The 26,860-nt window shown below is 47.7% G+C and overlaps 1 protein-coding gene across 1 annotated transcript in view; it reads right to left on the bottom strand.

Moving 5' to 3' along the window:
* The window catches only part of LOC141998760 (butyrophilin subfamily 1 member A1-like), a 90,568-nt gene that overhangs the window by 23,098 nt on the left and 40,610 nt on the right, over positions 1-26,860 (bottom strand). The window contains exons 5-8 of the mRNA XM_074971760.1: positions 25,029-25,145; positions 22,003-22,350; positions 2,987-3,268; positions 320-436 (exon numbers count right to left, since the gene is read on the bottom strand). Of these exons, the coding sequence (XP_074827861.1) occupies positions 320-436; positions 2,987-3,268; positions 22,003-22,350; positions 25,029-25,145 (864 nt within the window). The remainder of the gene's footprint in view (positions 1-319; positions 437-2,986; positions 3,269-22,002; positions 22,351-25,028; positions 25,146-26,860) is intronic.

The following is a 26,860-nucleotide window of genomic DNA, read 5'->3' as shown; positions in this document are numbered from 1 at the left end:
CTCTCAGCCCAGCTCACTGAGCCCCATACGGGTGTTTCAAACTGAGCCATGTGGATCCCCAGGGAACAGTTCAGACTCACACATGCGATTGGGATCCTCGTGTGAGATCTGAAGGGCTGAAACCACTTGACAATTCTTGGTTCAAACATGATCATAATTTCTTCAGCTCCCTCTTCACCCTCAGCCCAGATCCCACTGCCTGAAACACCTCCAAACACTGAATCAAAGCCCCTTAATCCCTGTCTCTTTACTTTTGGTTTGGTTTTTAAATCTTAGTCTGTCTCTCACCAGGTTCCCCCCACCCCTCTCATTACATCACCTTTTGCTCTGCGTTGCCTCCAGAAGCAGTAACTGGCCAGGGCAGTGAGACCAGCCAGGAGAGGCAGGATCACCCCCAGAGCCACCGTCCAGGGATTGACTCGTGGGAAAAACGGCTCTGCAAGAGAAAGTGCCATTGACTTGGGAGCAAACACGCGCAGAATGAAGGCAGGACACTGCGACAATGGTGACACTGTGACTACTTACAAGACTCTCACAGGGAAATACACAGGGAGATGTGGCTGCTTTGTGTTTTATTATTAAGCCAATGGAAGCCCAAGCTTTAGCCTGGTTACTTAACTTGGTTAATTAATGGGAGGGGGCATGTTGGGGATAGGGAGGGGTTAGGGTGCAGCTCCATTATGCTACACCTATCCCCCACTGGCATAAGCTCAAGAAGTCCCTAGGTTGCTCTCAGTGATCCCAAGGCTACAGATTGGGGTTCAGCTTCACGGGAAAGTCTGGCCCAAAATATATTAATGCAGGATTTTAATAAAAACAAAACTTGAGCCTATAGATTCAGAGTAAAAATTCCTCCAGAGTCCTCTTCCCTGGGCCTTGGAGCAATGGCTGACTAGAGGGCCCTTTGCTAAGTGATTAGTGGTGTATATTGAAAACTGTGTAAAAATTACAAGCTGACTCCTGAAATCCTGAGGCGATTCCTGGTCCTGCTTGCAGGCTAAAGGGCTCTTTTGGGAGCATGCATCTGGATCCTCTGCAGTCAGTCTGCAAAGAGCCAGCCTAGAGCAGAGTGGGTTTGGTTCTGCCCCACTGCCTTAGGGAGCAGCCTGCTTTGTCTCTCTCTGTATTTGGCTGTGGCATGTTAGAGTTCTGGATTCTTAGAAATAAGCAGTGCTACATTGCAGCCTTTCGGGAAGAGTGTTTATGTGTTGTTTCAACTCTCTCTGTGTGTACTGCGAACATAACAATTAGGTAATACTAATTGCATATCATAAACTAACCAGCAGTGCAGCACTATGAGACCTCAGATGAATAGTGCTTTACAAATACAACTTTCTTACTATTTCAGTGATGAAATATTCATTCAGTATTAACCAAGTTATTTGGTAGATAATAATACATAAAATGGCAACCTTTTATTCTAAAAATTAAGATGCTCCTAGGTAAGAATTTGTTTCAGCCAATTTTGGGCCTCAACTTTTATTGCTGGTATTTTCAGATGTATTCTAAGTAGCAATACTCAGACCATATCCAGGGCTCTCTTCTGCTGTTCAGGAAAAATGACTTCATTAGCCAGATTTTCATAAATACTCAGCACCCAGCAACTCTCATTGAGAACAGAGAATTCCCTCCCCGACCCCCACTGAGAACTGTGATGGTCACAGCACACAGAGAGCAGTTAGACACAAACATAGATACTCCTGCTGGAAGGTTGCAGCATAACACAACTTTATGTCTTAGAGTCCAGAACCTTAACACACAAGAAAACTTAAAACAGGAGAGGGGGGCTGTTGTATCCTTGGGGTAACAGTTTTAGGAAGAAACCACTGGAGACACAGAGAGCTGTAACCCTTAAGAGCAACCATTTATTGCCACACACTGAACTAACCAAAAACCAGCCAAAACTGGCTGGGCTATCCCCTAATAATCTAACTCAGTTGCCATAGCAACAACAAGGTTCTATTACAAGGACAGCTCCCTAAGGCAGTGGGCACAACTCACCCCACTTTGCTTTATGTCTTCTCATCTATAGGCACAGAGAGGGCACGGCAGGCTGGGGTGTAAATCCACCTCGCACTAGCCTGTTGTGCCCTAACTGTCTGTGTGCACCTGGCTGCACTGCACTAAAAGTTCCCTGGTGCACTTTGATCTGTTCCTGTTTCCAAGTGGGGCAGATCAAAGCGCACTATGGAATCACTAGTGCATGTAGCAGGGTCCCCATGGACAGTTAGTGTGCGGCAGGCTAGTGTGAGACAGATTTACACCCCAGTTTGCCACAAACTAACTGTTCCTGTAGCAAGCCCTGATTCTGCTCACACGCTTTGCTACAGAGCCCTCTAGCCTGCAAAGAGGACCTGGAAACCCCCAACTCTTAAAGTGACAGCTTGCAATTCTAACACAGTTCTCACTACAGCACAAGAACAAAGGAGAATTCCCTCCCCCTCCCACACTGAGAAGAAGGATGATTGCTGGGTACTGAGCTGTTATGAAAATCTGCCTAATGGTGTCCCAGCCTTCAAGGTGCTAAACACCTTCAGCTCCTACTGGAGTCAAAGGGTATGTCTACACTGCAATTAGCACCCACGCTGGCCCATGCCAATTGACAAAGGCTCAGGGGGCTCGGGCAAAGGGGCTGTTTAATTGCAGTGTAAACCTTCAGGCTCAGACTGAAGCCTGAGCTCTGGGAACCTCCCACCCCACAGGGTCCTAGAGCCCGGTCGGCAGCCCAAGCCTGAATGTCTACACTGCCATTTAACAGCCCCTTAGCCCAAGCCCCTTAGCCTGAACCAGCTGGCACAGGGCACCAGCTGGTGTCTAATTTCAGTGTAGACATCTCCAAAGAGAATTGAGGTTGCTCAGGACTTTACAAGATGTGCTCAGCACCTTGAAGGTTCAGGCCAGTAAATAGGAGGCACAATGATAAATACTCTCCGCCCATGTCTGCAGTGACTCAGTCTATCTATGTGAGGCACGGATGGGCACTGACCTGCTATGGAAATCGCTGACTCTCTCTCCTGGGTGAGTCGGGGGTTCCTGACACAGCAGGACACTTTCTGGTTGGACTCTTCTGTTAGAACAATGGCAATCTCTGTTCGAAACAGGCCATTGGCCTCTGGGGATATTTCTTCAGAGGCTGATGGTAAGAGCTGCCCCTGGAGATCTCTCCACAGCACCTCGGGCTGTGGGTACCATCCGGATGATCGACATATAACCCGGATCCCTCCGTCCTGATGTCCCTCCACAGAGATGACAGGAGCAGAGCCCAAATCTACAGAAGAAATAAATGAACTTGTGGTAATCCTACAGTGCCCAGTAATGAGCAAAAAGTTTTATTACACAGTTATCGAAAGCCATTTCCTATTAAACTAATAATCGAGTGTGATTCCACGAATGTGGTTGGTCAGTTAATCTGGCCAGATTCATATTTGATACACAGTAAAATTAATATTAATATCAGGGATTTTCTATGCACAAATTTGCTCCAGTTTAGTTAAACTGGTTAATTAATCAAGTGCAAATTCCTCTGTGGACACTCTTATATCAAGAAGGAATTAACTCAAGCTAAATCAATATAAGCCATTTCCAAACCCATTTAAGTGTCCCTAGAGAGGTTTCCATTCGTTCATCGAAAGCAGTACACATGAATGTGTAAGCAGAGTCAGAATGAGCTCTCCCCTGACATCCGGTGGTGAGCTGTGGAAAAGGACTTCAGGGACTGATCTCATTTGCATGGGCACACCCACCCTGCCTAGGATGATGCTTGCCCAAATGATCACTTTGGCTGCTGTGGGATCCCCAGTCTCTTTATTATTGGGGCAGAAGTAATAAAGGGTTGTTATCCTGGTTGAGTGAATCAAGGACAGCAGAACTGTACTTGGCATTGTCTGACTGAGAGGCTCACCCTCAACGAAAACAGGATTCGCTAGGCAAGGGACATGGTTTCCAAAGCCCAGTGAGTTGAGAGAGGTTGGGACAGATATTTGTATTGGGTGGTCTAGCCCCAAATGTGATGTTCTCCTGTTCTGTCTCTATTGTGTAACAGAGCTAATTTAGACTTAGTTAAGAGTCTAGTTATATGCTGTAGAGCTGAAATCACTAACACCTAGGTCTAAGCGTTAGACCTACTTTGGGCTAGGGGTTCTGATACAAGAAGACTACCCAGTGCGTACTAGCAGTGAGGTTCCCCTACTAACACCTGAAATCACTGAGAGCTGTGTTGGAGAGGGGGGTGAAGATATCTTGTTGAATGGCTAGTGGAGAGGTGTGGCTAACAGAGTGGTTGGTAGAGAGGTGTGGCAATTGGCCATGGAGTTGGGGGGGCAGTGAGGGCCTGAGCAGTGGAGCATGTAAGTTGCCTCCATACCTTCCCCCCCTTCCACCCAGGCTGGGAGGTGAACTCTGCAGATGAACTTCTGAACTCTGGGGCTGCACTGACCAAGGACAGCAACTGTGAGTGGGGTGACTTTTGGGTTGCTGGACTTAAGAACCCAAAGGGAAAGGACACGGCCCAACCTACCTGAGGGTGGGTCTTCTGGCTCATGGTTATGAACCTTGTTTGTGGTGTTTCCCCAACATAATGCCGCATTGTTTCCCTCCTTCATTAAAAGGTTTTTGCTACACTCAGACTCTGTGCTTGTGAAAGGGGAAGTATTGCCTCTTAGAGGCGCCCACGGGGGTGGTGTGTAATTGTCTCAGGTCACTGGGTGGGGCCTCAAACTGCTTTTGCATTGTGTTATTGAAAAGGAACCCCTAGATACTGAACCCGGCCCTTGTTGCTGCCAACTCTGATGGGCAGGGGTTACATATGTGTAGACAAGCCTTAAATTAATTCACAAATAAAAACCCTTGCAATAGGGGAGTTTGGGTTTTCTTGGCAGAGCCTTGTACCCTTCCAGAATGCAGAAATGGGTAGCAGAAAACTGGTACCTCTGAAAGCCAGGAAATACACTTAGCAAAAGAGAAACACAAACACTAGATAGAATCATAGAAGATTAGGGTTGGAAGAGACCTCAGGAGGTCATCTAGTTCAACCCCCTGCTCAAAGCAGGACCAACACCAACTAAATCATCCCAGCCAGGGCTTTGTCAAGCCGGGCCTTAAAAACCTCTAAGGATGGAGATTCCACCACCTCCCTAGGTAACCCATTCCAGTGCTTCACCCCACTCCTAGTGAAATAGTGTTTCCTAATATCCAACCTAGACCTCCCCCACTGCAACTTGAGACCATTACTCCTTGTTCTGTCATCTGCCACCACTGAGAACAGTCTAGATCCATCCTCTTTGGAACCAAGGGCACCATTTGGGGGGGGGGCAAAGGGGTGGTGTAGCCCCCACCCCCAAGTTTTGTACCAGGATGCTGTCTCCTGCCTCTCCCCTCACTAGCCAAGAGCAAGAGGAACGCAGGCAGCTTGTGTCTTTGCTTTACTCCCCCACCACAAGCCCAAAGTGAGGGATGCCCGCCCATCAGGCAGAACAATTAAAGGCTCAGCCCATGCAAACTCCTGTCAGGCTGAGAGTAAACATCACCTCCAGGACATTCACTGATCCTACTCAGGGCTGGGAGCTCCTGCAGCACTTTTTTCAAACTCAAACCAAGCAAGCTCAGGGAGTGAGTGTGCTCAGGCCAGAAGAGCAAGCGCCCTCCTTGTGACACCAGCAGACAGGGCTGCTCAGGCGGGGGACGCTGGCTGCTGCACAGTGGGTTAGAAGCCCAGCTTTGGATGTCAGTGCTTCACTGCGAGAGCAGCAGAGCTAACGAACGAGCACCTGGGATCTCCCCCTGCTGGCAAGAAACAAACATGAGCTGCCACCACCACAAATGTTGCTTAAATTACACTAAAACTTTCCAATTTTTTCCAACTCTCTAATTTTGTAGTGAAATGGTCACACTGGGGAACTGCCATTATTCTACCATTTGGTCACCCTTGTCTGTGGGAGTCTTTCCTTTGCCAACAATGGGCTTTGGGTCAGGTCATCAAGTCCAGTCCCCTGCACTCATGGCAGGACCAGCACCATCTAGAACACCCCAGACAGGTGTTTGTCTAACCTGCTCTTAAAAATTTCCAGTGATGGAGATTCCACAACCTCCCGAGGCAATTTATTCCAGTGCCTGACCACTCTGACAGTTAGGAAGTTTTTCCTAATGTCCAACCTAAACCTCCCTTGCTCCCATTGCTTCTTGTCCTATCATCAGAGATTAAGGAGAATAAGTTTTCTCCCTCATCTATTCTTCCATTTAGCCCCACTTGTCTGAGGCCTTGGCTACACTTGCGAGTTACAGCGCAATAGAGCCGCCCAGAGCACTGCATCTCACTCCCCGTGCACGCTGGCAAGGCACGTGCAGCGCTGGGTCTCCGCGGCGACCGCGCTGCTGGTCCTCCACCTCCCCCAGAGGAACAACGTTTGCTGCGCTGCCGCTGGTGCGCTGCAGCGCCAGTGTGGCTGCCCAATGCGCTCTGATTGGCCTCCAGAAGTCTTCCTGAGTATCCCACAATGCCTGTTCTAGCCACTCTGGTCATCAGTTCGAACTCTACTGCCCTGGCCTCAGGTGACCAACCGTCGGACCCGCCCTTTAAATTCTCTGGGAATTTTGTAACATCCCCTTCCTGTTTGCTCAGCCAGGCGTGGAGTGCTCTCAGCGCATCTTTCCAGGTGACCATGTCTCCACGCGCCAGGCGATCCCCAGAATGGAGCAGTGGAGAGTTGTTGGACCTCATCAGTGTTTGGGGGGAGGAAGCTGTCCATTCCCAGCTGCGCTCCAGCCGTAGGAATTACGATACCTTCGGGCAGATATCAAGGGGCATGAGGGAAAAGGACCATGACCGGGACACACTGCAGTGAAGGATTAAAGTGAAGGAGCTGCGGAGTGCCTACCGCAAAGCCCGCGAGGCAAACGGCCACTCGGGTGCTCCCCCCGTGACCTGCTGATTCTACAAAGAGCTGGACGCAATACTTGGGGGCGACCCCACCTCCACTCCGAGCACCACCATGGACACTTCAGAGTGGGGGGAGGAGGAGGAGGAGGAAAGCGGAAGCGAGGGTGCTGGGGCGGAGGGAGGCACCCCGGAATCCCTGGAGGCAGGCAGCCAGGAGCTCTTCTCGAGCTAGGAGGAAGTTAGCCAGTCGCAGAGGCCGGTACTTGGTGGAGGACAAACAGAAGAGCAGGTTCCCTGTAAGTGGCTTTTTTTTCGATGCGGGCTCTTTGGACGAGGAGGGTTAGGGCTGCATGCATGCCTAGATGCAGAATAGCACATTGATGCAGTCTATCACATCACGGTAATTGGCCTCGGTAATCTCTTCAAAAGTCTCATCCAGAACCTGGGCAATGCGCTTGCGCAGGTTTATTGGGAGAGCCACCGTGGTCCTTGTCCCAGTACGGCTAATGTGTCCGCGCCACTGTGCCGCAAGGGGCGGGGGGACCATTGCTGCACACAGGCAAGCTGCATGTGGGCCAGGGCGGAAGCCGCATTGCAGTAGAAGACCCTCCCTTGCTTCCCAGGTCACCCTCAGCAGCGAGATATCTTCCAGGACGGACTCCTGTGGAAAATGTTGGGACAGTGTTCATTGTAGGTGCCCCCTGCAGCTGTTGGCTCTCCCCAAGGCACAGAAACCCAGAGGACAGTACAGCCATGAAACAATCAGTCCCCCTTGACCCTGTGCTTACTCACCATTTTGGGGCTCCCATGGGTTATGTGCGCTCGCTTTGGGACAGGAAAATTATGTTATTGTGTAGATTGTGTGCGCCCTCCTTAAGTTTGGGGGAATCATTGCTCTGTCTGGTATAAACAATGCTGCCTCTGTTAAGTGTTGCATTTTGCCTTTACAGATGCAACCTTGAGATCTCCGCAGTCCATGTTATCACCGGCCGAGAGGTGACATGGGGCACAAGGGAAAGAGTTTTGGGACAATGGCTGTGGGGGGGTGGGTGGGGCACAGTAGTGCTCCAGCTGCATGGCTACGAGTGCCTGGATAGAGTCCGCTTGGCGCTCCATGATGCTTATCAGCCGATCTGTGCTTTGCTGCTGGAGCTCCGTGCTTTGCCACCGGTGTACTGCGTTTTTCTGGGGGATCCTGCTTTCGCTCTCCCTCCACTCCTGCACTTTTTTATTCTCTTTAAGAGATTGCTGCATCACTTCTTGCAGCATGTCTTCTTTGCTTTTTCGTGGCCTCTTCCTGAGTCTTTGCAGTCTCTCGGCCGGTGATAACATGGACTGCGGAGATCTCAAGGTTGCATCTGTAAAGGCAAAATGCAACACTTAACAGAGGCAGCATTGTTAACGTACTTGGAGGCTAGGTGGGGTGGTGCCAGAATAGGAATATGCGTCCCGTCTATCGCCCCTCCAGTTAGGGAAATCAATTTGTTCAAAGCCATCCACAATGTCCTGCACGTTACCCAGAGTCACGGTTCTTCTGAGCAGGATGCAATTAATGGCCCTGCAAATTTGCATCAACACGAGTCCAGCGGTCGACTTTCCCACTCCAAACTGGTTCGCGACCGATCGGTAGCTGACTGGAGTTGCGAGCTTCCAGATTGCAATAGCCACCTGCCTTCTTCATCAAGGCAACTCTCAATCTCGTGTCCTTGCGCCACAGGGTGGGGACAAGCTCCTCACACAGTCCCATGAAAGTGGCTTTTCTCATCCGAAAGTTCTGCAGCCACTGCTCATCATCCCAGACTTGCATGACGATGTGATCCCACCACTCAGTGCTTGTTTCCCGAGCCCAAAAGCGGCGTTCCATGGTGCTGAGCATGTCCGTGAATGCCACAAGCAATCTCGTGTCGTACGCGTAACGCGACTTGATATCATCGTCGGACTCCTCACTGTCACTTTGGATCTTAAGGAATAGCTCGACTGCCAAACGTGATGTGCTGCCGAGACTCGTCAGCATACTCCTCAGCAGTTCAGGCTCCATTTCCCGCAGACCGAAACGGAACACAGATCGCGCTGCACAGAAACCGTTGAAAGATGGTGCCAAATGTGGACGGAAACGCAGGGATTGCTGGGATGCGAAGCGATGCATCATGGGGCGTTGGGACAGGACCCAGAATGCCCCGCATCCCCACACCCCCTTCACGCAACCCATGATGCCAGACTGGGAAGCGGTGCTCTGTGGGATACCTGTCCATAATGCACCGCTCCCAATGCCGCTGCAAGTGCCGCAAATGTGGCTACGACAGTGCGCTGGCAGCTGCCAATGTGGACAGACTGCAGCACTTTCCCTACTCAGCTGTACGAAGGCGGGTTTAACTCACAGCGCTGTACATCTGCAAGTGTAGCCAAGGCCTGAGAGTCATTCCTTTAACTACACTGGGCTTTGGGTCAGGTTACCAGGTAAGGCCATATAGGCTGTTACACACAAATTCTGATTCCTCTGTGAATGCCTTAATCTTAGCAAATCTCCCCAGGACTGCACTTTTCTCCTTTACATGTGCAGATACAAGCAACGGCTGCCCTTAAGCAGTCATTTTATAGCCTGTGTCTGCTGTGCTGTGTGTCCTTCTCTTCCAACTGGTAAGTAATCTTTGCTCCTGTTTACTTACTGTTTAATATTTTTGAGGGTGCCAGAATTTCACTAACTTGAGTACAATCTGTGAATTTCATTGACATGATGTTTACTCTCAAAGCCTTCCAATGTAGTCCTTTGTATTTATCATTTTGTACAAACCCTTCAGTGCACATAAACCAAAACCAATCTGAACAATTTGTAAGATTTGGCTGCCAAAATTTATTGTAGTCTAGATCCATGCTGCTAACATCCATCATTTAATTATATAGTGACATTTTAAGATTATTTTTTTTAAGTTTGGTACCTCAGCTACCTTTGAGCCATCATTAATTTCATCCCCTCCCTTTCATTTCTTAATTAATGCACATACTTTCTCTTTAATGCTACTTTCCCCCTTGACAAACTTTTAAATTTTCATCTTATCCCCTGTAGCTCAGCATCAGCTCATTTATGTTAAGGGTGAAAGATCCATTTACAACACATAATCTTAAAATTTATTTCATGACAAAATAGAAAGATCTCCAAAAATATCGTGTCCAAGAATAATCTAGAGATCATGCAGCCACTGGTCTGGCCTTGTATATGATGGAAACCATTTCAAACCAGGGGGTGCTGCACCCTCAGTACCCCTAGTTCCAACACTTAAAACTTATTTTTAAAGGCTACGTATCTGACTGAAAATAGTTCTTAGACCAAGAGTCCTGGGCAGTGTTTGAAACCCAAACATTGGAGCATTAGGACATTGAAAGTGAAATGAATTAAAGTTGTAAAACTGATTTTTTTTTCAGTGTCTACACTTAGATAAATGGAGAAAGTAAAGCACAGTCAGGCTGCAAAACCCATGCTGCAGAATAGAAAACCTGGAATAGTTCCCTGCTATGAAGAAACAAGCATGAGCTGCAACCACCACCAATATTGCTTAAATTACACTAAAACTTTCCAGTGTTTTCCAACTCTTTAATTTTGTAGTGAAATGGCCACACTGGGCACTGCCATTATTCTATCATTTGGTCCCCTTGTCTGTGGGAGTCTTTCCTTTGCCAACAATGGGCTTTGGGTCAGGTCCATCGGCTGTGACACAGAAACACCAATTCCCCTGGGAATGTCTGGATTTTACCAAATCTCTCCAAAGTGGGGTTGCACTTTTCTATTCTAGGACCTTTTCCCCAGATACTTTTTGAGGAGCTGCTACCCTCAAGTAGCCATTTTGCAGCTTTCTGCTGTATCTTCTCTTCCAGCTGGTAAATATTCGTATCTCCTGTTGTACTTACTGTTTAAGATTTGTGAGGGTGGCAGAGTCTCACAAACTTGAGTACAATTGGTAAATTTCATGGGGGTGATGTTTACTCTCTCAAATCCTTACAGCAACACTCCAGAAACCTCCTTCTAACTTAACCCTTTGGATTTATTATAACTATTTGTATAAACCCTTCAGTGAACATAAACCTAAGCCAATCTGAACAATTTCTATGATTTGACTGCCAAAATTTTGTTATAGATCTATATGCTGCTAACATCCATTATTTAATTATATTCTAGACAGTGATTCTTTTTAAAGGTATAGACCATAGTGTTAATAAAAATAATGTTTAAATAAATATATTGGGCTACTTTTGAAGTGACTGTGGACTATTGATGCAGTAAAAAATAGCTTTGGGAATCATGGTTAAAGCCGCCCCCGCTCCCTACCAAAATCGGAAATGGTGCCCCTGTTTGGAACCCCCCTTCAGGTAGTTGAAGGCTGCTATCAAATCCTCCCTCACTCTTCTCTTCTGCAGACTAAATAAGCTCAGTTCTCTCAGCCTCTCCTCATAAGTCATGTGCCCCAGCCCCCTAATCATTTTCGTTGCCCTCTGCTGGACTCCCTCCAATTTGTCCACATCCCTTATGTAGTGGGGGGACCAAAACTGGACACAATACTCCAGATATGGCCTCACCAGTGCTGAATACAGGGGAATAATCACTTCCCTCGATCTGCTGGCAATGCTCCTACTAATACCAATATGCTGTTAGCCTTCTTGGCAACAAGGGCACACTGCTGACTCATATCGAGCTTCTCATCCACTGTAATCCCAACGTCCTTTTCTGCAGAACTACTGCTTAGCCCGTCGGTCCCCAGCCTGTAGCTGTGCTTGGGATTCTTCCGTCCTACGTGCAGGACTCTGCACTTGTCTTTGTTGAACCTCATCAGATTTTTTTTGGTCCAATCCTCCAATTTGTCTAGGTCACTCTGGACCCTATCCCTACCCTCCAGCGTATCTACCTCTCCTCCCAGCTAAGTGTCATCTGCGAACTTGCTGAGGGTGCAATCCATCCCATCATCCAGATCATTAATGAAGATGTTGAACAAGACCGGCCCCAGGACCAATCCCTGTGGTACTCCGCTTGATACCGGCTGCCAACTAGACATCAAGCCATTGATCACTACCTGTTGAGCCCGACAATCTAGCAGCTTTCTATCCACCTTATAGTCCATTTCATCCAAGCCAACTTGCTGGCAAGAATTCTGTGGGAGACTGTATCTAAAGCTTTGCTAAAGTCAAGAAATATCACATTCAACGCTTTCCCCATACCCACAATGCCAGTTATCTCATCATAGAAGGCAATCAGGTTGGTCAGGCGTGACATGTCCTTGGTGAATCCATGCTGACTGTTCCTGATCACCTTCCTCCCCTCCAAGTGCTTCAAAATGGATTCCTTGAGGACCTGCTCCATGATTTTGCCAGGGACTGAAGTGAGGCTGACTGGTCTGTAGTTCCCTGGGTTCTCTTTCTTCCCTTTTTAAAAGATGGGCACTATATTTGCCTTTTTCCAATTGTTTGGGACCTTCCCCAGTCACCATGCATTTTCAAAGATAGTGGCCAATGGCTCTGCAATCCCATCAGCCAACTCCCTCAGCACCCTTGGATGCATTAGATCCTCCCCCATGGACTTGTGCATGTCCAGCTTTTCTCAATAGCCCTTAACCTGTTCTTTCACCACTGAGGGCTGCTCATCTCCTCCCCATACTGTGTTGCCCATGACAGCAGTCTGAAGGAAACGCTTGGTTAAAGTCATGCCTCCCACACCAGATCACACTTGGACTTTTTTAGTATTGACAAGATAAACTGAAAGAAAATTAACTGAATCTGAAGCAAGAGTCTTGTACCTTAACCAGGTGTGAATTCAAACTGATTTCATAATTGTGGTGTCAGTGTGTATGCAGAGAGGCCCTCAGGGAGTTTGGAAATTTCACACAGACCAGCCTAGAGAGGGAAACAACCTCCCAGGAGAGACAGAGAAGGGATGGCTGTCTGGAGCCTTCCCAGTGAGATTCTGGACCAGAAGAGCACAGGCTACTGAGTCCTCTCCCAGCAGGGGTGCGACTCACAAGGCTTTGGTCCAACAGACTCATGGGAAATGCCTAAGAGCCACAGACAAGAACTGAGGTTAAAGGACCTATGGGGGAAATTATATGTACCCATCCCATCCCCCGTGCTTCTGTGGCTGTTCCTTTTAAACAGTCTATCAATTCCAGCTAGTCAGGGACTAGCAGGTTTAAGGTCTGAGGCCTAGAAAGTCCCATCCTCACATTCCATCTAAATTACAACAAAACAATGTAATATCGGGCTGTTAAGGAGGTGATCCTGTCCTAATAGTACCCACCATCACCAGATAAGCAAGGAATCTCTTAAGATGTTCAAAGAAAACTTTGCTTAATGCCATTCTGTCTGGAAAGGAATCACTTATCAATAGTTGTGGGTGTGAAACCTCTACTTCTTTATTATTTTGCCTTTATTGTCCCCACTTCTCTATTGTTTATCTGTCTGGTTTCTGTCTGGTTTTTTGATTGTTTCTGTCTGTTGCATAACTAATATTGCAAGATTTAAGTCAACTAAGGTGGTGGGGTATGACTGGGTAAAGAATTGTTTCACAGTATGTTAAGATTGGTCAAAGAATTATTTTGTAATATTTTAGTAAAATGATTGGTTAAGGTACAGCTAAGCTTTGACTCAGGTTTCACTATGTAACCTGGGGTCCAAGAAGGAACAGCAGAAGGAACAGAAGAATAAGAATAAGAACAGACCTGGAAGAAGAAGAAAGAACTCGCCTGTAAGACACAGCCCAAGATCAGAGCTGCTACAAATCCTCTGCATGACTGTGATGGGCAGCAACCAGAATCCAGACAAGACTGACCTTGCCTGGCCAACAGGGAAAGTCCACCTGCCTGATCAGGATTGGTGAGCATAGCATTGTATGCTTAGCATATGTATTCTGCTTGGTAATTGTTAATAAATAGAGGGTGAGGATATTACTGTGTAAGGCTCTTTCACTGGTAAAAGACCTCGCAAACCCACAGAAGAGTATGCCCTCAGCCCTAGGAACTGGGTAAGGGTGGGGTATTGTAGAGCGTGCGGGTAACACGGGTGAACAAAGGAAAAAGTTTATGAACCCTTTCAGTATGCTCAGTAGGGCATCTCCAAGGGTGGGGGCCAATTCCACTCCCAATATAAAGAAAAAAGGTACCAAAGTCTTCAGTTAGTTCAGCCAGACCCCGAGGGCGACAGCCACACCAGAGGGGAGGTGAAGATCTCTGCCCTGAGCGCTGATACTCACAGGTCTGCTTTTAAAGAGACAGATACCTATTAGAAGAACTGGGTGCTTGCTGCTGGTTCAGCTCATGGTGGTGTGGTGACATTAATACCAAATCAGCAGTGTAAGTTTTAAATGCAGGATTTGTGGCCTATGAACCATTTGGTACTGAAGAAATCTGTATGTTTGATGCTAATTTTGTTGGTGCTGTTTGTAAAGTATTTGCTGTATGGATGTAATGATAAGATTGGGTCTAGATTTGTGAGGAGTCTCAGTTAACCCTCAGATTGTCCCTTTATGAACCTAATGATTGTTTCAGTTTGGGGCAGCTTTACTCCATTGTGGTATCTTTATTCCAAACTGGAGCAACTCCAGGTATGAGCATCCATGACTGTCCAAATGTGCATATTTATCTCGTGTGTTGTTATCCACAGGTGGGAGTTCTGTAGTCAAACCAGACTGAACATGCCCACTCTCCCTGCAGTAACACGGAATTATAGCGGGTGCTTGTGTAACGAAAGTTTGGTGGGTTACGTGTACATTACACAAGGGAATGACCTTGTTGTGGTTATAAAATGAACTCTGTGTAATACCCAGTTGTGACAGCTCAGGTTACCCACATTTAACAGTTCTGGTGCTGTGGATGGGAGTGAGTGGCTGGAAGGGTTTTAAGTAAAAGTTTATCAGAATTATTGGCTATGCTTGTTTGTCTTACAGTAGTGATTAGGGGCCTCAGCTGAGTCTGGGGCCCAGGTGTGTTGGGTGCTGGGGGTCCCACGGCAGCCAAGCCCCCCGCACTGTAGGAGCAGCTCCCCGTGTGAGTGTCATGCGGCCCCAGCCTCCCCAGTCCCAGAATATGGGAAGGACAGGCGGCCACAGCCTCCCGTGGCCCCAGCCTCACGAGACTGGAGGGAGCTGCGCTGAAGCCGTGGGAGGGGGGGAGGGAGGGAGAGGGCTGGGGACAGAGTGTGGGTGGGGCCACGTCTGGCATTGCCTTCCCCTGTCTCTTATACCCGCTGCCCATGGCTGTACACACATTGAGGAGACAGTCTGTGCCCTGCAGAGTTTACAGTCTAAACAGGCAACACAGACAAAGGGTGAGAGAGGAAACAGAGACACAGAGACTTGCTGAAGTTCACAAACAGCTCAATAACAAAGGCAGGACTAGAACCCCGTCCCTTGACACTCAGTCCACTGCGCTATCCAGCAGGCAACCCGACCTCTCATTTATTACTGTTCTAGCATATGTGCATGTTCTTCATATTCTCTACCAATCGTGGGGAGCCGCTACATAATCCTGCAGTTTCCTGAGCAGGAATAAGGGACTGGTTCTCCCTTTGATGAACACAGACAACGCCTCTGTCATAAATATGAAGGGAAGGGTAACCATCTTTCTGTATACAGTGCTATAAAATCCCTCCTGGCCAGAGGCAAAATCCTTTCACCTGTAAAGGGTTAAGAAGCTAAGGTAACCTCGCTGGCACCTGACCCAAAATGACCAATGAGGGGACAAGAGACTTTCAAATCTGGAGGGGGGGAAAAAGGCTTTTGTCTGTCTGTGTGTATACTTTTGCCGGAACAGATCCAGAATGCAAGCCCTCCAACTCCTGTAAAGTTTGTAAGTAATCTAGCTAGAAAATGCTTTAGGATTTCTTTGTTTAGGCTTGTAAATTCGCTGTGCAGGTGGGAATGCGTATTCCTGTTTTTGTGTCTTTTTGTAACTTAAGGTTTTGGCTAGAGGAATTCTCTATGTTTTGAATCTGACCGCCTGTGAGATTATCTTCCATTCTAATCCTACAGAGTGTATCTTTTATCTTTGTTTTGTTCTTCTAATAAAGTTCTGTTTTTTTAAGAATCTGATTGGGTTTTTAGGGTCTTAAGAAACCCCAGCTGATCTGTACTCAACTTGTTTATTCTCAAGCCTCCCCAGGAAAGGGGGTGTAAGGGCTTGGGGGAATAGCTGGGGGAAGAGGAACTCCAAGTGGTCCTTTTCCCTGGTTCTTTGTTAAAGCACTTGGTGGTGGCAGCATACTGTTCAAGAACAAGGCAAAGTTTGTGCCTTGGGAAAGTTTTTAACCTAAGCTGATAAAAATAAGCTTCGGGGGTCTTTCATGAGGGTCCCCACATCTGTACACTAGAGTTCAGAGTCGGGAGGGAACCTTGACAGCCTTTCACCACACACACTGCACAGCAGGGACAAAGGGTTGAATCAGAAGAACCATTGGAAGGAGATGAGCACTGCTCAATTGATGGGCAGGGAGGCCAAACTCTTGCACTACTTTCACTTACAAAACTAATTAGAAACATATTTGTTTCAGAGTAGCAGCCGTGTTAGTCTGTATCCGCAAAAAGAAAAGGAGTACTTGTGGCACCTTAGAGACTAACAAATTTATTTGAACATAAGCTTTCGTGAGCTACAGCTCATTTCATCGGATGCATGCAGTGGAAAATACAGTAGGGGAATTTTATATACACAGAGAACATGAAACAATGGGTGTTACCATACACACTGTAACGAGAGTGGTCAGGTAAGGTGAGCTATTACCAGCAGGAGAGAAAAAAACAAACGAACACCTTTTGTAGTGATAAACAAGGTGGGCCATTTCCAGCAGTTGACAAGAATGTGTGAAGAACAGTAGGGGGGAAAAATAAACATGGGGACATAGTTTTACTTTGTGTAATGACCCATCCACTCCCAGTCTTTATTCAAGCCTAATTTAATGGTGTCCAGTTTGCAAATTAATTCCAGTTCAGCAGTCTCTCCTTGGAGTCTGTTTTTGAAGTTTTTTTTTGCTGTAATATTGCCACTTTTAGGTCTGTAATCGAGTGACCAGAGAGATTGAAGTGTTCTCCAACTGGTTTTTGAATGTTATAATTCTTGACGTCTGATTTGTGTCCATTTATTCTTTTACGTAGAGACTGTCCGGTTTGGCCAATGTACATGGCAGAGGAGCATTGCTGGCACATGATGGCATAGATCACATTGGTAGATGGGCAGGTGAACGAGCCTCTGATAGTGTGGCTGATGTGATTAGGCCCTATGATGGTGTCCCCTGAATAGATATGTGGACACAGTTGGCAACGGGCTTTGTTGCAAGGATAGGTTCCTGGGTTAGTGTTTTTGTTGTGTGGTGTGTGGTTGCTGGTGAGTATTTGCTTCAGGTTGGGGGGCTGTCTGTAAGCAAGGACTGGCCTGTCTCCCAAGATCTGTAAGAGTGATGGGTCGCCCTTCAGGATAGGTTGTAAATCCTTGATGGTGCCCTGGAGAGGTTTTAGGTGGGGGCTGAAGGTGACGGCTAGTGGCGTTCTGTTATTTTCTTTGTTGGGCCTGTCCTGTAGTAGGTAACTTCTGGGTACTCTTCTGGCTCTGTCAGTCTCTTTCTTCACTTCAGCAGGTGGGTATTGTTGTAAGAATGCTTGATAGAGATCTTGTAGGTGTTTGTCTGTGTCTGAGGGGTTGGAGCAAATGCGGTTGTATCATGGAGCTTGGCTGTAGACAATGGATCATGTGGTGTGGTCTGGATGAAAGCTGGAGGCAAGTAGATAAGTATAGCGGTCAGTAGGTTTCCGGTATAGGGTGGTGTTTTTGTGACCACCGCTTATTAGCACTGTAGTGTCCAGGAAGTGGATCTCTTGTGTGGACGGGTCCAGGCTGAGGTTGATGGTGGGATGGAAATTGTTGAAATCATGGTGGAATTCCTCAAGGGCTTCTTTTCCATGGGTCCAGATGATGAAGATGTCATCAGTGTAGCGCAAGTAGAGTAGGGGCATTAGGGGACGAGAGCTGAGGACGCGTTGTTCTAAGTCAGCTATAAAAATGTTGGCATACTGTGGGGCCATGCGGGTACCCATAGCAGTGCTGCTGATTTGAAGGTATACATTGTCCCCAAATGTGAAATAGTTATGGGTGAGGACAAAGTCACAAAGTTCAGCCACCAGGTTTGCCGTGACATTATCGGGGATACTGTTCCTGCCTGAGATGATGGGGCACCCAGGATTTCCAGGTTTATGGATCTTGGGCAGCAGATAGAGTACCCCTGGTCGGGGTTCTAGGGGTGTGTCTGTGCAGATTTGCTCTTGTGCTTTTTCAGGGAATTTCATGAGCAGATGGTGTAGTTTCTTTTGGTAACCCTCAGTGGGATCAGAGGGTAATGGCTTGTAGAAAGTGGTGTTGGAGAGCTGCCTAGCAGCCTCTTGTTCATATTCTGACCTATTCATGATGACAACAGCACCTCCTTTGTCAGCCTTTTTGATTATGATGTCAGAGTTGTTCCTGAGGCTGTGGATGGCATTGTGTTCTGCATGGCTGAGGTTATGGGGCAAGTGATGCTGCTTTTCCACAATTTCAGCCCGTGCACGTCAGTGGAAGCACTCTATGGAGAAGTCCAGTCTGTTGTTTCGACCTTCAGGAGGAGTCCACCCAGAATCCTTCTTTTTGTAGTGTTGGTAGGAAGGTCTCTGTGGATTAGTATGCTGTTCAGAGGTGTGTTAGAAATATTCCTTGAGTCGGAGACGTCGAAAATAGGATTCTAGGTCACCACAGAACGGTATCATGTTCGTGGGGGTGGAGGGGCAGAAGGAGAGGCCCCGAGATAGGACAGATTCTTCTGCTGGGCTAAGAGTATAGTTGGATAGATTAACAATATTGCTGGGTGGGTTAAGGGAACCACTGTTGTGGCCCCTTGTGGCATGTAGTAGTTTAGATAGTTTAGTGTCCTTTTTCTTTTGTAGAGAAGCAAAGTGTGTGTTGTAAATGGCTTGTCTAGTTTTTGTAAAGTCCAGCCACGAGGAAGTTTGTGTGGAAGGTTGGTTTTTTATGAGAGTATCCAGCTTTGAGAGCTCATTCTTAATCTTTCCCTGTTTGCTGTAGAGGATGTTGATCAGGTGGTTCTGCAGTTTCTTTGAGAGTGTGTGGCACAGGCTGTCAGCATAGTCTGTGTGGTATGTAGATTGTAATGGATTTTTTACCTTCAGTCCTCTTGGTACGATGTCCATCTGTTTGCATTTGGAAAGGAAGATGATGTCTGACTGTATCTGTATGAATTTTTTCATGAAGTTGATGGATTTCCACTCCATACAGATAAATTCAGTGCCTTGCATAATGACAAGTTTCAGAGTAGCAGCCTTGTTAGTCTGTATCCGCAAAAAGAAAAGGAGTACTTGTGGCACCTTAGAGACTAACAAATTTATGGCTGACTTAGAACAACGCGTCCTCAGCTCTCGTCCCCTAATGCCCCTACTCTACTTGCGCTACACTGATGACATCTTCATCATCTGGACCCATGGAAAAGAAGCTCTTGAGGAATTCCACCATGATTTCAACAATTTCCATCCCACCATCAACCTCAGCCTGGACCCGTCCACACAAGAGATCCACTTCCTGGACACTACAGTGCTAATAAGCAGTGGTCACATAAACACCACCCTACTGACCGCTATAGTTACCTACATGCCTCCAGCTTTCATCCAGACCACACCACATGATCCATTGTCTACAGCCAAGCTCCAAGATACAACTGTATTTGCTCCAACCCCTCAGGCAGAGACAAACACCAACAAGATCTCTATCAAGCATTCTTACAACAATACCCACCTGCTGAAGTGAAGAAACAGATTGACAGAGCCAGAAGAGTACCCAGAAGTTACCTACTACAGGACAGGCCCAACAAAGAAAATAACAGAACGCCACTAGCCATCATCTTCAGCCCCCCAACTAAAACCTCTCCAGGGCACCATCAAGGATCTACAACCTATCCTGAAGGACGACCCATCACTCTTACAGATCTTGGGAGACAGGCCAGTCCTTGCTTACAGACAGCCCCCCAACCTGAAGCAAATACTCACCAGCAACCACACACCACACAACAAAAACACTAACCCAGGAACCTATCCTTGCAACAAAGCCCGTTGCCAACTGTGTCCACATATCTATTCAGGGGACACCATCATAGGGCCTAATCACATCAGCCACACTATCAGAGGCTCGTTCACCTGCCCATCTACCAATGTGATCTATGCCATCATGTGCCAGCAATGCTCTTCTGCCATGTACATTGGCCAAACCGGACAGTCTCTACGTAAAAGAATAAATGGACACAAATCAGACGTCAAGAATTATAACATTCAAAAACCCGTTGGAGAACACTTCAATCTCTCTGGTCACTCGATTACAGACCTAAAAGTGGCAATATTACAGCAAAAAAAACCTTCAAAAACAGACTCCAAGGAGAGACCGCTGAACTGGAATTAATTTGCAAACTGGACACCATTAAATTAGGCTTGAATAAAGACTGGGAGTGGATGGGTCATTACACAAAGTAAAACTATGTCCCCATGTTTATTTTTCCCCCCTACTGTTCCTCACACATTCTTGTCAACTGCTGGAAATGGCCCACCTTGTTTATCACTACAAAAGGTGTTCGTGTTTTTTTTTTCTCTCCTGCTGGTAATAGCTCACCTTACCTGACCACTCTCGTTACAGTGTGTATGGTAACACCCATTGTTTCATGTTCTCTGTGTATATAAAATTCCCCTACTGTATTTTCCACTGCATGCATCCGATGAAATGAGCTGTAGCTCATGAAAGCTTATGCTCAAATAAACATATTTGTGACCCCCTTGGGGTTTAGAGAGGAAGGCCCCTTCAAACCTGTCCTGGGGCAGAGGAAGTGCTGGGTGTTCCAGGGGAGGAGAGTGGAGAGAGGGAGGGACAGGGGGTGTGTGTCTGTAGATCTGGACAAGAGGGTTACAGCGAGAGGCCCTCACGCAATGACAGTAGCCGAAAACTTGAAAAAAGCCCAGGAAGGACAGAGCAGCCAACTGGGAACGTCACAAGATGGGAGCCAGGAGGAGCACTGTGCCAGGTAGGACTCCCCTGAGAAGGACAAACCGGGCCTGGTGAGAAGGGCCTAGTGCCTTTCCAAAAGCGGCTAACCTTAAACTCCTGAAACCCAAGAGATACAAAGCAACACCACACACCTCCCCAGCCCTGCCACCTGGAGTCTGCCTCCTGGGGCTGGCACTAAGCTCTGGGAACGGTTCAGTGAGGGTGGTGCCACAACACACAGGCATGATAGAGACTGTGTTTGGAGTCGCTGTAGTGACTGGGAGAGGGATTAATTCAAGCCCGCTGGCAGAGCTGTCAGAGCTGCGATATGAGGAGAGGTGCATGTACCTTGAGTGATCACGTATGTGTCTCATTTCAGTGCTGAGTTCTGTAGGCTGTGTCAATAGAAGTGCACAGAGATGTCTTCTTGCCACGCCATTGGCATTGTCAGCAGTCTAGTGTTCGCTGCACCTGACCTAAACCTCATGTCCTAGATACAGACCTAGCTACACATGTGCCTTGCTGGTCACTCTGGCAGCATCTTCAGGGGTCAGGCCTCCTGCTTTACCTGTCCTGGGGAGTGGGGAGAATTCCTCAATTCTCCCACTCTTATACCAGGTTCTGGGCTACAGGACTCTGTGTATCAACCACTGTTACCCTGTGGGTGCCAGACACAAGCCGAGATCAATCCCAGCTGGTGACCACACCTGGGGCTAGACAATAGCTGATCCTCCCCATGCTGATGTCACCAGCTGGGATACAAAAAAGTTGTAATAACCACAACATGCCGATATCACGTGACTTTTTAGGGGTGTTTGTGTATCTCATAAATTCCTTGCTCTAATGAACTCAATTTAGCTCACTAACCCTGTCCCAGACTCCAATGTGTCACAGAAAATTTCAAAACAATCTGAGTACGTTTCTGGATTTTAGAGCCCTTAGAAAAAACAGCTGTTAAACAGTGAGCTAGAATAAACCTTAACCAGAGCAGAGCTAATGACCCACTACAATGAGACACATCAGGTGGCATCTCACAATGACCCCTCTGACTCCATTTATTACCATGTTGAAGATGTCAAAGTACCACAAGTCACTGACCTGCCACCTGCAGTTCCAATAAAGCTTCTTCATAAAAGACACTGGACTGAAAAAAACACGTGTACTGCCCATCATCGGAGGGTCGGACATCACGTATTCTCAGGGAAACTCTCCCACTGGTGATGTCATCTTTCAAGAGCTCAGTTCTACCTTGATATTCCAGCATCTGCTCTCCGTACTGATCCTGCCCATCACGGTACAGGTGCACGACTTCAGAATCCTGAGATCTGAACCATCCCACCTCCATGTTCTCAGCGCTCATGCTGGGGGAGAGGTGGCAGGGCAGGATGGCCAGCCCACCTAGGGACGCGGTGACTGAATGGTCAGGTCCAGTCACTGTGAACTGTGCTGTGAAATGAGTCAGAGGGAAAAGAAAATTAAATTGGAGAGGAACCAAGACAGACAGGAATGTAAGTGCAGCAGGATGCGTATTGCCAACTTTGAAGTGTTCAAAAATCAGGAGACAGCCCCGCCCCCTCCCTGCCCAAATTATGAGATTGGCTTAAAAATAAAGAGATTTTTTAAAAATCATAAAATTGGTCTCTGCGTTCTGATTTCTGAACCTTTAAAGATGACTTGGGTCACATTTCCAAGTATTTATCTGCACCAAGATGGACACAAACGTACTTTAAACAAAATGAAAGCTAAGATTCTCAGCTAATCACAGGCCTCCGGGAGCTGTGGCTTTAAGAAACCCATCAAATAGCATGAGACTTGTGATAAAGTTCTGTGAGTTGGTAACACTGAGGGGACATCTACATTTTGAGCCTGAGGTGTAATTTCCAGTGTGGGGAGACATGCACCCACTAGCTTTGACTGAGCTAGCGTGAGAAAGTGTAGCCGTGGTGGTGAGACCGGGGGGATGAGCTAGCTCCCCAGGTATGATCCTGCCCAGGACCCTAGGTACATATTCAGGGAGGCTTCTCGTGCTACTGTGTCTACTCTGCCATTTATAGCATGACAACTTGATCAGAGCTAGTGCAGGTATGTCTACCCCATCTGGAGACATCAAGGAACAACATCTTACATATTAAAGGCTTCGACAGAGCTAACTAATGGCTTCGTGGTGAGGGAAGGGGAGGGAGAGCTGGAATGTTGGAGGGGGAAGGGAGGCTACACGCTGTGAGGGATGGTGGGGCAGGGGGTGGAGAAGGAGTCAGACTCAGCAACTTTCTCTCACACTTACAGTCACTGTAAGCACCAGGGAACTGTCGAGATGCTGGGACATGGACTGTGTCTCAAATTTCTTGCACCAGCCTTGTTAGCAACTACACACTATAAACCCTTCAAAACACAACCATTACCCCCATTGCACTGTAACAAAATGTACAGGCAGGGGGAGGCGTGCTGAGGAATGACATAGCAACTGTTTGGCCTAGTGGAGAGACCACTGGACTGGGACTATTCCTGGCTCTTCCACTGGCTTGCTCGGTGATCTTGGGCAAGACTCTTCACTGCTCTGTGCCTCAGTTTCCCCATCTGTAAAATGGGGATAATGAATAAAGTTCCTTGAGCTCTACTGATGAAAAGTACTTTCTAAAAGCTAGTGCTTTGTGTTATTATCTAGCCACACTCATGTATCAACTGCAAATCTAAGTGAGGACTACAACTTCCTAAATGACCATTAATGTCGACTACAAGGAGTCCTCTTTCTGTTCAAGAAACTAGGAAAGACACTGACAAAAATCGTTGCTAATGCAGAGTTAAGGTTCCCAGAGATATCTCAGGTCCTTCCAGAAAACAGTTCAGCAAAACTCAGGGCTCTGAACACCAACAAATGCAAAATTATGGTACAGGCCAAAGCAACCTTCACTCTGCCCTCTCTGGGAGATGATCCAATATACCCACCGAACACAGACCCGCACGCTGCCTGCGCAGATAAGGCACATCTCTCAGGGATCAGGGCATATGACAACTGTAGCACAGAGTCAAATGCCTTCTCCTTGCTAAACCCTGGTCTACACTGGGGGGGGTGGAGTCGATGTAAGTTACACAACTTCAGCTACGAGAATAGCATAGCTGAAGTTGACGTACCTAGATCGACTTTCTGCGGCATCTTCACGGCGGTGAGTCGACTGCTGCTGCTCCCCCATCGACTCTGCTTGTGCCTCTCGCAGCGCTGGAGTTCCAGAGTCGATGGGAGAGCGCTCGGGGATTGATTTATCACGTCTAGACTAGATGACTAGATAAATCGACCCCCGATATATCGATCGCTACCTGCCGATCCGGCATGTAGTGTAGGGCCTGGTCTACACTGGGCGGGGGGATCAATCTAAGATACGCAACTTCAGCTACGAGAATAGCGTAGATGAAATCGACGTATCTTAGATCGACTTAGAATCACTTACTTCGCGTCCTCACGGCTCCCCTGTCGACTCTGCTTCCGCCTCTCGCCATGGTGGAGTTCCGGAGTCGACGGCAGAGCGATCTACATTAGACGCGATAAATCGATCCCCGATAGATCGATCACTACCCGCCGATCCGGCAGGTAGTGTAGGCATGGCCTAGAAAACTTGTTTTTAGGGGAGCTGCTCTGAACAGGAGCTACCAACTCTGTTCTACTGCCCAGAAACAACCCCACACTTGCCACATTTTACAAGCCCTTCATCCCTTTTAACAGCCCCTTCACCCTCACTCTGCATCAGTGAAGGGTTTTGTCAGTGAATGTGCCAGGAGGAGCACAGGGGGGACACTCTCACGCTAGCAGGAAGGGGCAGAGAGGCGGCTGGTGCTAGATTAAAGCAAGGACTATAAGGGAAGTGGAGACACCAAATCCAGGGGAGAAATCCAGGCCCCACTGAAGTCAATGGGAGTTTTCAGCCAGGGGTTTGGCTGGCAGGAGTCCACCGGACAGCTTTAGGAGGAGGGATATTCTGGGTGTGCCCTGAGCTGCGGGGGTGTCCAGTGGGGGTGACCCTGGAAGGGGTGACATGGTCACTTCTCTCTGTGTGTGCGAGGAGCTGCAGGGCAGCAGAGCTCTGTGTGAGAACAGGCAGCAAACCCAGCGAGGAAGCTGGAGCTCCTACCTGACGCCAGCCTGTGAACCTGTAGAGTGAGGCAGAGAGCGACGTAGCCGGGCAGAGCGGAGCTCACTGTGGAGCTGGGGGAGAACGAGGGAACCTTCCCCGTCATCATAGCTGGGTCTGGGAACAGAAGAAACAAACAAAGTCAGATGTGCAGTGACTGGCACAAGGGTTAGCCCACCCTGGTATGCAGTGCATGACATTGGGAAGGGATTCTCCCCATAGCTCTAGTTTGCACTAGCTCTAAGCAGGGTCAAACACCATTGGGGTTAAAATGCCAGCAGTAGCTGGCAGCCCGTCTGCACTAGCGCTTGCTCCCTGGAGCTGCACCTGTGCTAAGGTTAATGATTATTCCAGAATAAATCCATATGTGGACACTCTAATTTCGGAGGAAGAATGCCTTGTTTGTGTGTTAGCCCACTTCTGCAGTGCATTGGGTAAACAGGAACAATGCAATTGTCTTCTGGAATAAGAGTGTTGTATAAATTTGGCTGTAATATAGGGTATGTCTACACTTTCAGTTGACCCAGACTCTGAGACTTACTGCTGCGAGTCTTTTATTGCTGTGTGGACGTACCCATAGGGGCCCAAAGAGTCAAAGGTGTTAACATGACCCAGTCACTGTTCAATATTAAACAGTTAAAATGGGCTTGGATTTGGTATACAGAGGCCTCAGCCTGCTTAACACCATGGCAAATGCACCATAACAAATGTTTTCAATCTTTTATTAAAGATATCGAAAAAGAAGGAAAAATAGTGAATGCATTTGAAGTATAAAATACTAAATTAGACTTTCATTTAACAACATCTCTGGTTTTCTTTCCCTTTAGCTGGAGAGAGTTTTTAAAAGGAAAAAGCTTCTTAGCCCTGGTCTACACTACGAGTTTAGGTCGAATTTAGCAGCGTTAGATTGATTTAACCCTGCACCCGTCCACACGATGAAGCCATTTACTTCGACTTAAAGGGCTCTTAAAATCAATTTCTGTACTCCTCCCCCGACGAGGGGATTAGCACTGAAATCGACCTTGCCGGGTCGAATTTGGGGTAGTGTGGTCACAATTTGATGGTATTGGCCTCCGGGAGCTATCCCAGAGTGCTCCATTGTGACCGCTCTGGACAGCGCTCTCAACTCAGATGCACTGGCCAGGTAGACAGGAAAAGGCCCGCGAACTTTTGAATCTCATTTCCTGTTTGGCCAGCATGGCAAGCTGCAGGTGAGTGCAGATCTCATCAGCAGAGGTGACCATGATGGAGTCCCAGAATTGCAAAAGAGCTCCAAGCATGGACCGAACGGGAGGTATGGGATCTGATCGCTGTATGGGGAGATGAATCCGTGCTATCAGAACTCCGTTCCAAAAGACGAAATGCCCAAACATTTGAAAAAATCTCCAAGAGCATGAAGGACAGAGGCTATAACAGGGACCTGCAGCAGTGCCGCGTGAAACTTAAGGAGCTCAGCCAAGTCTACCAAAAAACCAGAGAGGCAAATGGCCACTTGGGGTCAGAGCCCCAGACATGCCTCTTCTATGATGAGCTGCATGCCATTCTAGGGGGTGCAGCCACCACTACCCCACCCCTGTGCTTTGACTCCATCAATGGATTATCACACAACAGGGATGCGCATTTTGGGGACGAGGAAGATGACAAGGAGGAGGAGGTTGAAGATAACGCACAGCAAGCAAGCGGAGAAACCGTTTTCCCCGAGAGCCAGGAACTGTTTCTCACCCTGGACCTGGAGCCAGTACCCCCCCCGAACCCACCCAAGGCGGGCTCCTGGACCCGCCAGGTGGAGAAGGGACCTCTGGTGAGTGTACCTTTGTAAATATAATACATGG

Source organism: Natator depressus, chromosome 14 (genome assembly GCF_965152275.1).
Source record: "Natator depressus isolate rNatDep1 chromosome 14, rNatDep2.hap1, whole genome shotgun sequence".
Classification (NCBI taxonomy): Eukaryota; Metazoa; Chordata; order Testudines; family Cheloniidae; genus Natator; species Natator depressus.
The sequence above is the reverse complement of the archived record's forward strand: the minus strand, read 5'-3'. Positions and strand labels throughout refer to the sequence as shown.